The sequence below is a fragment of the Thunnus maccoyii genome, chromosome 14, assembly GCF_910596095.1.
Source record: "Thunnus maccoyii chromosome 14, fThuMac1.1, whole genome shotgun sequence".
Classification (NCBI taxonomy): Eukaryota; Metazoa; Chordata; class Actinopteri; order Scombriformes; family Scombridae; genus Thunnus; species Thunnus maccoyii.
The window spans coordinates 29,809,990-29,822,742 of NC_056546.1; the positions used below are offsets into that span (position 1 = coordinate 29,809,990).

A 12,753-nucleotide genomic window follows, 5' to 3' on the forward strand; every position below is an offset into this window, starting at 1 on the left:
GACATGACTCACGTTGGATAATGGCTCATTGTCACCATTACCAGCACTAATTGAAATGACCACTTCCCTGGTGTGCAGGGCCTCTTTGTGCAGGATCTCCCTCTGAAAACCTTGGCTGCCTTGCGCTCCAGTCAGGCTCTGATGTTGAAGGTTTGTGGGTGCCCCTAAACACCCCCATAGATAACCCTCAGCGGGGTTGTCACCAAGTCGTGCCGCAAAGAGAGCCGGTGCCGTAGAGCTAAGGCACGCATCAACCTTCTGCTGTCCACCAAAAATAATCACTTGATTTTGTTCAACAGCTTTTTTAAGTGATTTCTTAAGAAAGAAAAACTTAGAATAAAGGGACATCAAGAAAGAATATAACTATTATCTCTTTAAATTGTTACTCGATGATAAATGCCATATCAAAGCCCAGGACTACAAATATTAAAATGAAATCATTTAATTCAATTTAAATGTCACTTTCCATTTGTTTCTGTAAAAACAGTCTACTTTGTTACTTTTATCACTGCCAGCTGTTGTAGTTCCTTAGGAATGACAGTAGTTTCTGACAACAAAGATAGATATACAAACTCCTACTTGCTAAAGTGGGTAAATGAATTACCAACTTAACAAGACGCAATTCATATGATTTGGAATTTGCCTAATGTTAAAGTGATATTCTAGTATGATGATTGAGGACTTACAAGAGAGTAAGAGATGCAGCACCAGAAGCTGAGATATTTTGACTTCTAGTCACTAGTATCAAATGCCAAAAACACTTGATCCTACTTCTCAGAATGCCACTCAAACATGCCTTTTGTTAGACCCCCCATGCCCTGCCACACCCACATCTTTACAAACTTCATGCCCCTGTTGGTAATACAGGCTGTCGATTCTAAATTTGTAATTTCAAAGCCCAGAGATAACACTGATGACATCACTATGACATCATCACGGTTATTTTCTTAGACGTGACAAAGCTCATCTAGAGCCACAGCAGACAGACCACTTTGGTGATACAAAGACATCTAACACCATCATGAGACCAAAATATTAATTTGCCCAATACCTGCAATGACATTCCCATCAGTCTCAGCTGTACTTTGTGTTTAGTTATGATCAGCATGCAAATAGGTTAAACTTAGAATGATGAACCTGGTTAAATGTTACTGCCTAAACATCAGCATATTAGCACTGTCATTGTGAGCATGTTAGCATGCTGATGTTGGCATTTAGCTCAAGTACAGCCACAGAGCTGTTAGTGTGGTTCTAGACTTTTGTTAGTAATTACATAATAGTTATTTATGCAGTAGTCATGGAAATAAAAATGAAGTAATTCTTATTTTTATGACAATTGTATCATACGTAATGTCCACACAAAATAAAATTAAAAAATGTTTTTATTGTGATTAAATGATTTCTTTTTAATATTGGCAGCCATTGACTTCTTTACATTTAAACCTCTGTGCAAATGTGGTGGATAGCTGGAAATGGTGAAAGACAAAGCAGCACACTTGCCTACTTTTACTACATTTATTCCCCCACTTATATTTACTTATCACATACTGTATATATTTCCATAGAAATAGTTCTGTTGTTAATTTTGGAATTCAACTGATCTACTTAATTATAGTGTGACTGATCACTCTTTTCACAGTGAAAAGACGTGTGCTCCAAAATTGACTTAAAGCTAGAAATATGTGTTTTAAAGAGGAAGGAATGCAGAGCACTTCTTTTGGGTTTCAGTTGGTGAGGATTGTTTTGTTGAATAAGAATTGTGGAAATATGTACGGTATGTAAAAAGTAGGCAAGTTGCTGGTTCTACCTGGTGTCAGTGGGAAAAATGTAGATATCAGTGGAATCACACTTTTACTGCCCTCTCCTAAACTTGTATCTGATGATGCTGGTCATCTCAACAGAAGCGGCGTATTGTACAACCCTGTGTTGGACAGTTGGCCACAGTAAGTCTGGATGTGCACTGTAACTGTACTGCTGTACTCTCTTTGTGGCAAGACTGGCACCCACCTGATCTCTGCTCTGCTGCAATCTAGGGGCCTGGTTTACTGTTAATGGGGTCTTTGATGCATACAAACCCTCAGTAGGGGATGCTTAATGATTGGCAACAATCAGATACAGAAAATATCTCAAGAAATTGGCATACTTTCACATATTTTTGAAATAAAGAATGTAAGCATCATAGTACATCAACTGTCCCCTTTGCCACTCCAGGTCCATAGTTTGCTTTGCTGGTGCCTCTTTTTGTCTTTCCTTTCTTCAACCTTGTTTCCTGTTTTCTCTCCTTTGCCTTCCCATTTCCTTGCTTTTCACTCTCATGTTATGTTGTATTTCTCTCTTTCCTCCATATCCCACCCCCTTCCTCCCTCGTTCTTCTGGTTCTACCCTGTTTCCTTTCTCTGGCCTCCTGGTGACCTTTGCCCTGTGAACCTTTTTACACCGCTGGCCACCTGTGCTTTGTGACTACCCCCGGCAGATGTTGCCCATCACCGTGCGCAACATGCCCTCAATAAGCCCTCTAATCCTAAAACGCCTCAAGGTACAATTCTTTCTGCCCCCTACTTGCCCCTTCCTCTCTTTCCTGTGAATGCCAACCGCTGTCGACCATCGCCAAAACCTCCCCAATGCTCCTCCGCCGTCAAGCTGTAATTAACCAACTTTTGGCTGCTACTGCTTCTGAATGTTTAGTCATATTCAAGGCCAAAGGTCTTTTCTGTACATGACAGGAAATCAAACCAAAAAAATGCTGAAGTTTCTCTCTTGTTTCAGACAAACCATGAAAAATTTAAAGCACTATTTAAAGCTTTCTTTAAAGGATATGAAGGCATTTAAACATGTTCTTTTTCATTTTAAGTGGGCATAGCCAATAGCAAGAAAATACAACAAATACAAATACATGCACAGTAGATTCTAGTGTTCACAGTCCACTGATAAGTCATTATGATAAAAGAAATGCCAATAAGTCAAATTTTCCTGAACTAGAATCTTGCAATGCTTATACAGAGGTCAGCATTTCTCCCAGCATCTTCATACAGCCATGACTCCTACAGATTGCATTCATATGCATCTATAGTGATTTACTTTCAAGGGCAACATTCAGGGTCAATGCAGAAAGTAGTGTGACATTCATAGCAAAGCCAAAAGTAAGGACAAATACATCAAAGTTCTTTTTTTTCTTTTTCTTTTTCTTGTTTGACCCTGACCATCATTCTGTAACCTTAAAGGGTTACCAGAGTAGTTTAGCAATAATTTTCACAAAGTTTTGGGATTCACATGAGGCAGATTAAAAGAGAATGGTCAAAATGTGTTAAGTTGGTAATTGCTTTTAACGAGGGGGTATTACTAACCAGAACATTTTGAATATAAACAATCTGAAAAAATATTAAGTGAACTACTTTACCTTTTCCACTTAATTCATTTTGCTAATGCAGAATCCACCCTATAACCAAACAAGAACATTGATATTGCAAGATTTTCCAAAACCAGATACACCCAAAGCCAAATTTATAAAGACAGACAAACATTAATTTCAGTCTCTGGACTCCTGCATGAAAGTGAGATGTGCCACATACCATCCACCATTCTGGCCTTGCTACATAAAGGGCACACTACCCCCTGTAATGACACTAAACGTTGTCATTGAACCTTAATCGGAAGGACACTGGGCTGTGCAAAATAGCTGAATATTAATATCAATCATATAATAAACAGTATGATTGCTTGATTAACAACAACCGCAACTGGTAATGCAGAAAATAACTTTCAAAATTATGTAATAATTGACAGTGATATTGATTATTAGATATATATAATAGAATATGCATTTAATTGTGGTAATACTTTCAAAACTGTTGATAGACATTAACACTGTATATTTGGAAAAATAATGTAATTCCCTTAATTGTAATTCAATAATGTACATATTAAATTATAAAAAAACATTATTAAATTCATCCACTTTGAAGAATAAGCTTCAGATCAATAGGCTGATCACATTGTCAATTCTTTATCATATATTTTGACACATTTTGAGAGATATTTAAAGTTATGACTGACATTGTCATACAGTCCTTACTTTACATTGGTTCCTAAAACACTAGGCAAAGCTGTGTGTGAAGGAGCCTCGGTGTGCTGCCACATGGGTCATTTGGCAATCTGGTGCAGATTGGCCTAGTTGGCATCAGCTCTGTCTTGTTTATCTCAAGTGTGCAGTCTGCTCAGCAGGACATAATGCTTTGTTTGGAGATCAGAGCTATGTGAAAAACACAGGTTGGACTGACAGAAAAAGTTCACTTTGGTTCTCTGTGATAAATACAATATCAACCATTCAGTGTTGTCCTTCTGATATGATGGGATTTCCATCCTGATACATACAATATTTTCATGAATATAGTCAAATTGTGCTGAACAAAAAAAAATTTCAGCAATTGGCAGCTGCAATCTACCCATATCAGTGAGAAAATCTTCCAGGGACATAAATCATGTCTGGACACATTGTGTTCTGCAGTACAGGATATAATGTCGATGGATATGTTCTCCATTATCTCAGTGCCAGACTTGGCAGTGTTCTCTGGTCCTGAGCTACTGTACATGTGTGTTTTTCTACAGTAACACAGTGATTACTGAGTGACTGAAGTAAGGCCAGCTCTTTGTGTTAGGAACTTCTCTAAGTCGGACCACATGTGCAAATAAATCATGTACTGTGCCAAAATGCATTAAATATTGTGCCATGCAAAGTTGTCACCCTATATGATAATGAATATATCCAGATGGAGATGTTTTCACCATAAAATATTGACCTATAGCAATCAGGAAATTGATTTTAAGATTTTTTAAAAGATAAGTAGCAGCAATTAGAGTAAAACAAAGGAGACACTGATTCAGGATGTCCAGCAGCCAGACAGATGTATTTCAGCCATTGAGGTGTATTTATGCTCTTCATATCCTGTGCTCGTTGTAAGCTTCCATTTGATTTTGTTTAGTCTTGGCTTTGGTTTGACATATTCCCAGGGTTCTGGCTGTCAATGGGCAGCCTTCAGAATAACCACACACAGATTAGCTGTCTGTTTTAAAGAAACTGTAGGAAGTATCATTGTAAAACCTACATGAATTCATTGAAAATACAAACAATAATAACTTATACACATTTTCTGTGCTCTCTAATTGCAGTTGCGTTTTCCTCAATGAGAAGTCAAAGTTAAACCACAAGCCTCTATTCTATGTGGCCTATAAAAAATTGTACAACCTACATCAGTGTCACTCAATTCCCAGTGTCTTGCTCTCCAAACAAAGGTAGTCACTGAGAAGAAACAGTATCATGACCATATCTGTGATAAAATATTCTAAACGCAAAGTTCACTTAATAGCTTTCGCTGGAGGTTTTTGACTCCAGTGGCCCTCTTCAGCACATGTTGAGGGGTCATCACGTGACCAAAGTAAACCAAAGCAGACCATAGTGATAACAGATAGTCATAGAGATGGTAACCCCTGTCTCTGTTCAACAATGGTTTCTGGCATTGGATGTGAATGTCCTCCTTAATCTTTCTCTGAACATCCTCTGACTCCTGGTCGATGACTTTGACTCCCTCCCAGTCAACGCTGTACCCAATTTGGGGCTTTTTTTTTCTCTTTCAGGCTGACTGTGAAGGGTCAAAGTCAATGTACAGTGACCAGGAGTCAGTGGACCAAAGAGTAATTTCCAGTCAATGCTGTGATGAGTTTGGGTCTGTCTGTTCTCTGCTTCCAGTGCCTCTTACTGTTTTACCCTCCTATCCTTCCTTACCTTCTTATCCAGGGTATTAGCAAAGGCCCTGGGTCAGAGACCCTTACTCAGGGTACTTGCTAGGACCCTGGGTAAGAGTTTAGGACCATGTCACGACACCTGAGCAAACTCCATTCCTTGAGGGCCATGGAATACAGTTGGCAAAAAGCTAATAAGTGATCCCTGAGTTTAGAATATTTTAACACAGGTTTGTGCTCCCAAGGTCAAGAATGAACCTTCACACTCAAGCATTATAACCGCTTGCCTTACTCCCCAGCTAACCTTGCTCCTAGCCACCCCTGCTGCAGTATTTGCAGTGTAGTTTGAAGTTGTTGTGTTGGCATGGCCAGTGTGGGCTAGGCTTTCTCCAGCATGGCAGGTTGTAACTCAAGGTCTCTCAGCAGGGCGAGCCTGGAGCGCAGGGACCCCCGGGACCTCCAGGACCCCCCGGACCTCCAGGCCTGAGTGGAGCCAGTGGCCCACCGGTAAGTGCCAGTCTGAGCCCAGCAGGTTCTGTCTGGAAGAGAACGTGTCTGAAAATGAATCTGAGACAGTTCAATCACAAATGTAAATCCTACACCTGTAAATTAGCCACCTTGCTTACATTTCAGCCTTGGTACAAACAGAAGTGGTGGATAGAGACCAACTTTACAATCACATGAATGTCCAATAAGGTGAACTCTTGCAAGTTGTTAACAAGGGAATCTTTCCCATGTCTACCATATCCTATATGACGTGTACACTGTATTTGTGCTTTATAAACTCCAACTGGTTCCAAGGAGGTGAAAATGTAGTAAACATATTGAAAATATTAGCCGGGACTGGAAATAGGCGGAGTCACATTCACTTTGCTCGGGGACACCATTAAAACCTTAACATGCTGCAGTGCATGACTCAGCAGTGAATACCATATTGCAGTCTGAGAACGGTAAACTACTTGGCAACTTTTCAGTTCAGCACCCCTATGTTGCCTGCACCCAGAGCCCAGAGTCCACCAGGTGACGCATTATGCTTTGGAGATCTGCCTTAGACTACAAACTACGTTTCCTCATTTTCTGTAGTGGTGCCTTCAAGGACTGTCAAATGTGGGTCTCCCAAAACACTGCGCCTACCATGTTACACAAGCGATAGGGAAAAGCAGACACTAAAATATAAAATATCATACTACTGCTTTAAAATATCAACATATTTGGAAGAAAACTAGTTACATGATACAAGGCCATAGGAGGAAGTGGAGGTACATTACAATGGCAGCTGAAAGAAAGCTGAAAGCTTTGCAGCATTGACCAGTGACCGGTGAGGATCGTCAGAGAGAATGGAGACAGACTGAAAACTCTGCTTTGCGGTGCTTTGGTAAACCTGAATGTGTTTTCTGACAGAACTTTATATCGGATTTTAACTCTGAATACAGAACAGTGAACAGCAGTGTTAAGCTACCTGTTAATTTGAAGTTAACTTTTGTGCCTGCATCCAGTTTGAGCACAATCCGGGGTCTGACTCATCATTGTCAGAAATAGGTAAAAGACGCAGTGGTTGGTTGCAGTTTTTCACCACTTCATCCACGATTGTTCCCCAAAACAAGCTCAAATGGAGACAGCAGACACAGAGGTGTTTTGACTTTTTTGACTATTCATTGGCGGCTCTGGCTTGTGTGCAGCCATGCAGCTCTCAATAAGTTTGTAATGATCAACATAACTGACTTCAGCGCACTGTTTGTTTTATGATCCTTGCACACTGGTACAATATATCCAGACAGGATGAGGTTAAACGTTTTGTAAATGAAAATAAGCCTCAGTAAAGAGATATAATGCTGTTCAGTCTTTGCTAAATGGCCACTCTGCTGGCCATAAACACACCATCAGTAGACACAGTTAGTCTGAGTGGACGTGATGCGCGCAGTGCATTCTGGTTGTTGTAGGATTCCCCCTCAAGAGCAGTATGGGGAATCTACAGCCTTTTTCTCAGTTTTCTCTAGTCATAGGGCACCAATTTCAAAAACATTTGGACATTTCTACTACATAGGTGACATAGCTTTAAGAAATCATCATATTCATAGCGGTGATTTTTCCCTTTAAGATGCAACTTCTATCCTGATGCATGTTTACTTGACTGTTGTGCTAGTTTGACTGCATTACTTTATTCAGTTTCTCACTCTTTTCACAAATGGGATTGTTGTCGATTCAAATGGCATCATGGAACTGGTATTGTAGACAATTTTGTAGACTATGTTATAAGGATTTTTGCTCTTTTCATTGCAGGGTAAGCCAGGGGAACCAGGCAAACCAGGAAAAGACCCAAGGGTGAGCTTTGGTTCAGACCCTCTTTGATTTTCCAGAACCTTCTCATCATTGAAAGTCTGTTGGTTTAACATTAACCTTCTTGCGATTTCTACATTGTTTCTGCAGCTTTTACCAGGACTGAAGGTAAACTAATTCCCCTTCTTGTACAAATAAAATTACAATTCTGAAAAAACATGATTAGCATCACTGTGGCCTCTCATGATGGTTCTAGAGTTATTACAGACTCAGTCCGAAATGAAGCAAGCCACATGAAAACAGGGATCAAGTCATTTTAACTTGGTCTCTGTACAGCTGCTCTGAAGTTCAGAACAACTCCACCTGCACAACAGAAACACTGCAGACCTCTGTGTTTCCTTTGGATGGGACAAGTCAATCTCCACATGATGCAGTAATTGTCACAGATTATTCAAAAGGAGGAATGTAGATTGTGAGGTCAAAGAATTCCTGTCCTGTAAATGCCCCTCACTGTGGAACACAAGCTGAACTCACAGCAGGAAGTGGTTCTCACTTGTGATGGACTTATAGCATGAGCAGTAATAGCTGAGCTAAGCTGCAGCATGATCTGTGAACCATCTGGGTGGAAAACATGACTGTACATCTCTCAACGTGAAATACTTTATTTGTTATACTAGCTGAATATGTTCCAAAAAGACACAAAAAACAAACGCACTTTGGTTTATTTTTCCAGGGTGAACCAGGTATACCAGGACAAAAGGTGAGCTCCCTTCTGTATTTCACTTTTGAAAACAAATGTGTGTCAGTAGACTCCAGGATGTGTTAGAGTGGCTAAAAAAAGTCTATTCCAGTACACAAGTTACTGTATACCATCGAGTAAATGATTGGTTTTTCATTGTGGACATACAGCAATAACCAGCTTTTTCTTCCTGTAATGGTCAAGAAAAATGACTTTTATGTATCCTCTGCTTTCAAGCACCTGCAGAGATCAATGCAGGAGCAGAAGGAAGTAGTATTTCATTTCTTGTTGCTACGCTTTGGCTGAAAAACATGCAGTCTTATTGTTTTCAAAAGTAAAACAGTTTACCTGTCTGTGTGCAGTAAGCTTGTATTTTTGAAAGAAAGTAGAAATACGACAGCCGGGATCATAAAAGAACTTTCAGAAGGCCTCAGGAGAAGAACAACAAATCAACATTAAATTCAACATTCTGTGAATGTATCATCCATAAATAATTATCTTTCTGTCTCTCCAAAGGGTGATCGAGGTGATGTTGGCCCAGCAGGTCCTGAAGGCCCAAAGGTATTCCACTTTCTACCTGTTTTATAGCTATTTCATATTAAACTGTGGGTGTACACGTCTACAGTATGTGTCACTGAAAAGATCTGTAAAAAAAAGTTTAAAATGAAACCTTAAAAGATAGGTTCAGATTTCTTAAAGGCCACCTTAATGCAACACTCACATATAATATAAACACTGGGATGAGTTATTGGTCCTTAAAAATATTCCACCTCTCCATACTGGCTGTGAGGTGACCCATTCCTAATGCAAATACCATGTAAGAAATAGAAGACAAAATCATCAGTCCATGTTCCATACACAAAATGCATACTAAAATTCAGGTGAAAGCTAAAATGAGGGTTCAAGATTGAGAAAATCAGGCCCTAAAATATATGCCAACATGGACACAGATGTGGATGACTGTATGAACCTTCGCAGATGGGCACATGACAAAATTAACATCACATATGAACCCATGCGGCTATGTGGACACATGAAGTATAATTTAAGCTGTAGTCAAATGAAGTGAGTATCTTGTAGCCTGATAATCAGACTGAACTGGCAATGTATTTCACTTCATCTGTTCATCCTGACATTGTGTTCATGTGAACCAGTCTCTTGTTAGGGGTGTTATTTTGTTTTGGTTTCCCTAACCAATCAGTAGCAAATGACATATCCATCCTGCCCGCATCATTTCCAGTCGACATGTTGGCTGCGGTAGGGTTTATGTGGAGCAGCAAATGGTTTTCATGATGATCCGTGATCTCATCCAAGCTTGCTGAATATTTGTGACCATTTTTCTCAGTTTTTTTCATGGATGAGGCTAAGTAGCTAGCTAGTCAGAAATCACTCGCTGTTTAATATATAGTGGTCTATATTCACTGCCCGCCATTTAGTTTGAGTGTCTGAATTCTAAGTGTGAACTTTATACTCTATATAGTGCCCTCAAAAATTCCCATAATGGAAAAACAGATATTGTCCATGGCAGTCATTGGACACTATACCTGTGAGTGATAATGCAACATGATGATTTATAAATCTGACTTCACTGCTCACTGTCTTTTATATAGGCAGTAGGAAATGAGTGAATGAGGGAATCATTCTGGACCCGTACAAAGCTCTGATTGGTCAATATTTTCCCCAGTTGTTGTAAATAGCCATCTTTGAGCGCAAGCTGGAAGTGTTGTGTCATCACAAAGAGGGTATTTTGTGCCATAAAGACCATAACTTTGGAAGATACTCACTTAATTTGTAGAACTCAAACTGCTGAAGCCTCATATTGGCCTCAGCTGAACCAGTTTTGCATAGAACGAGGATTCTGGATTTTGACCTCCATCTCAATCACGTTGTCTAGCCCTTCCTATCAGATTCATTCTTTCATTCTATATTAAATGGTTAAAAAAGGGAGTTGTTTAGAACTGATATCATAAAAATACCAAGATCTTGACCTCACAAAATGATGCAGGTAGCATCTGCTGCCACATTTATGGTTTTGACATTTATTCAATGGAAAGTGATATTGTAATATTGCTGTGTTATTGCACAATATTCTGCTTAATACTGAATAAACAGGAATGAACACAGCATGCACACACACACACATACACACACACACACACACACACACACACACACACTCACATCCACGCAAACGCACACTGGCAGCTTAAAGGGTCTAACCCTGGCTTTGAAGCTTTGTGGGGGGCAAAGTGAGCTATGCCCGCTACACTCCCCATGTGCTTGTCCTTCTCCACTTTCCATGGCTTAACAGACTTCCTCTGGAGGACACACACATCCACACACACACACACACACACACACACTCACGTACAACTGTTGTACATTAAGCCAAGTCATTATACAGCATTAGTGTTTTAGGATATTATACATGACAAATGTAAGTATGCCAAAAAATGTGAAAAGGGAAGAAATGAAAATCACAAACAAGACAAAGGAGAAAAAGGAAGGAAAAATAAAAAATATCCTGTTAGTATGTTAAAAAGAGGATTAGAAGAAGGGAGCTGTGGCAGATGTTGGCTGTTGGACATGAAATGAGATGTTGTTAAGAGCAGAGTTTGTAGGCTATGAAAACCAAAACAAGAGTTGAAAGAGGCTTAAAACTATAGTACCATTGGTGACCCCAGCACTTACTGTATTTTACTCTGTGATTCAGTCAAATAGCCTTTACTAGACAAACCTTTAGTGAAAAATCAAAAAGTTATTTTTTACCTTTTATCTAGTAGTGAGTTGTCTACTATCTGTTAGAAATGACAAAATGTTAAGATGAGACCAATGTTTAAAGTCCACCTGAAATTACCTTTAGTTATCCCTGTTTGTAGTCTAAAATAATGTCAGTACATATTTTTAAATGTATAAATCTATTGTTAAAAGGGAGAAAAAAAGGTCTTCAGGGAAATATCAGAAATGCTCCTTTTCTTCTCTGTGTGTGTTTGATTGACAGCAGCAGGCAGGCTGTACCCAAGCAGGGCAACAAGAAACAAAGTAAACAAACTTGTGCTGTAGCTACAGTACATGTCATAGACAGACAGTGTTGTTAGCAGTGGTAGTGTAAGGACCACACCATCATCTAACCAGATCAAAGTGACATTTGCAGGTACATTTACATACTGTTTAATGTGCTGCAGCTAAGCGTTAACTATCTAGTCTGCAAAATGACATTTCATACATTTGATAATGTGTGTTGTTGCTCAGAGTCTGTGGGTCTTGTGTAGCAGGCTGCTGTTGCTGTCAGGCTGCTGGTCGGTGTGACCGTCTGCTCATAGAACCCTGACATTGCTGTTTTATGTAAATATGGGGGTTCAGTTCTTCATCAGCATAGACAGAGAACTGTATTCGAACTAGAATGGTATTGCAATGTATTAATGCAAAACCAAGGAGCACCATCATGAAACCAAAAAATATAAAATATCAATTTCTTTCTTTTCTGTTGTGTTTCAGCATGCAGATATGTATGCTGTAGCGGACTAAATATGCAATTTACTTAGGACTTTAAATCCTATATTACCACACACTGTGTCTGTCGAACTAAATCACAGAATTGCTGATATCACAAAAGGGGCTAAGGCAACCATAGAGATGGTGAAAATCCTCTGTGGTTTTGTCATTACAAGAGTGACACCTTTCACAGAGTTATTTGATTATTTGATAAATATTTTTATAAAATGATTAGTGGAGCTTTAAAGATACAACCTATTATTTTGCTATGATACTAAAAAGCATCTTCAAACTTGATGTTGATGTTTTGAAAATTCAACTGCAAACTGTGTCGAGTTTCAAGACTAAGTAATTCATTATGTGATGACAATGTAATTCATTACTTTCACATATATTCATAACTTTTATTCTTCCACTTGCACTAAACTCAAATCTGCTAAAGCAAAACATCTCAGCCATCTGGGCAACATTAAACAGTTTGGCTGCTTCTGTTACAACAGCAAAAC

The 12,753-nt window shown here is 39.2% G+C and overlaps 1 protein-coding gene across 2 annotated transcripts in view; it reads left to right on the forward strand.

Annotated features, from left to right (window-relative positions):
• col13a1 (collagen, type XIII, alpha 1) overlaps positions 1–12,753 on the forward strand; it is a 141,710-nt gene that overhangs the window by 96,189 nt on the left and 32,768 nt on the right. For both annotated transcript variants that reach the window (XM_042432580.1, XM_042432579.1), the window contains exons 14-19: positions 1,902–1,943; positions 6,160–6,243; positions 8,017–8,058; positions 8,164–8,181; positions 8,747–8,773; positions 9,269–9,313. In XM_042432580.1, coding sequence (XP_042288514.1) covers positions 1,902–1,943; positions 6,160–6,243; positions 8,017–8,058; positions 8,164–8,181; positions 8,747–8,773; positions 9,269–9,313 — 258 coding nt within the window. The remainder of the gene's footprint in view (positions 1–1,901; positions 1,944–6,159; positions 6,244–8,016; positions 8,059–8,163; positions 8,182–8,746; positions 8,774–9,268; positions 9,314–12,753) is intronic.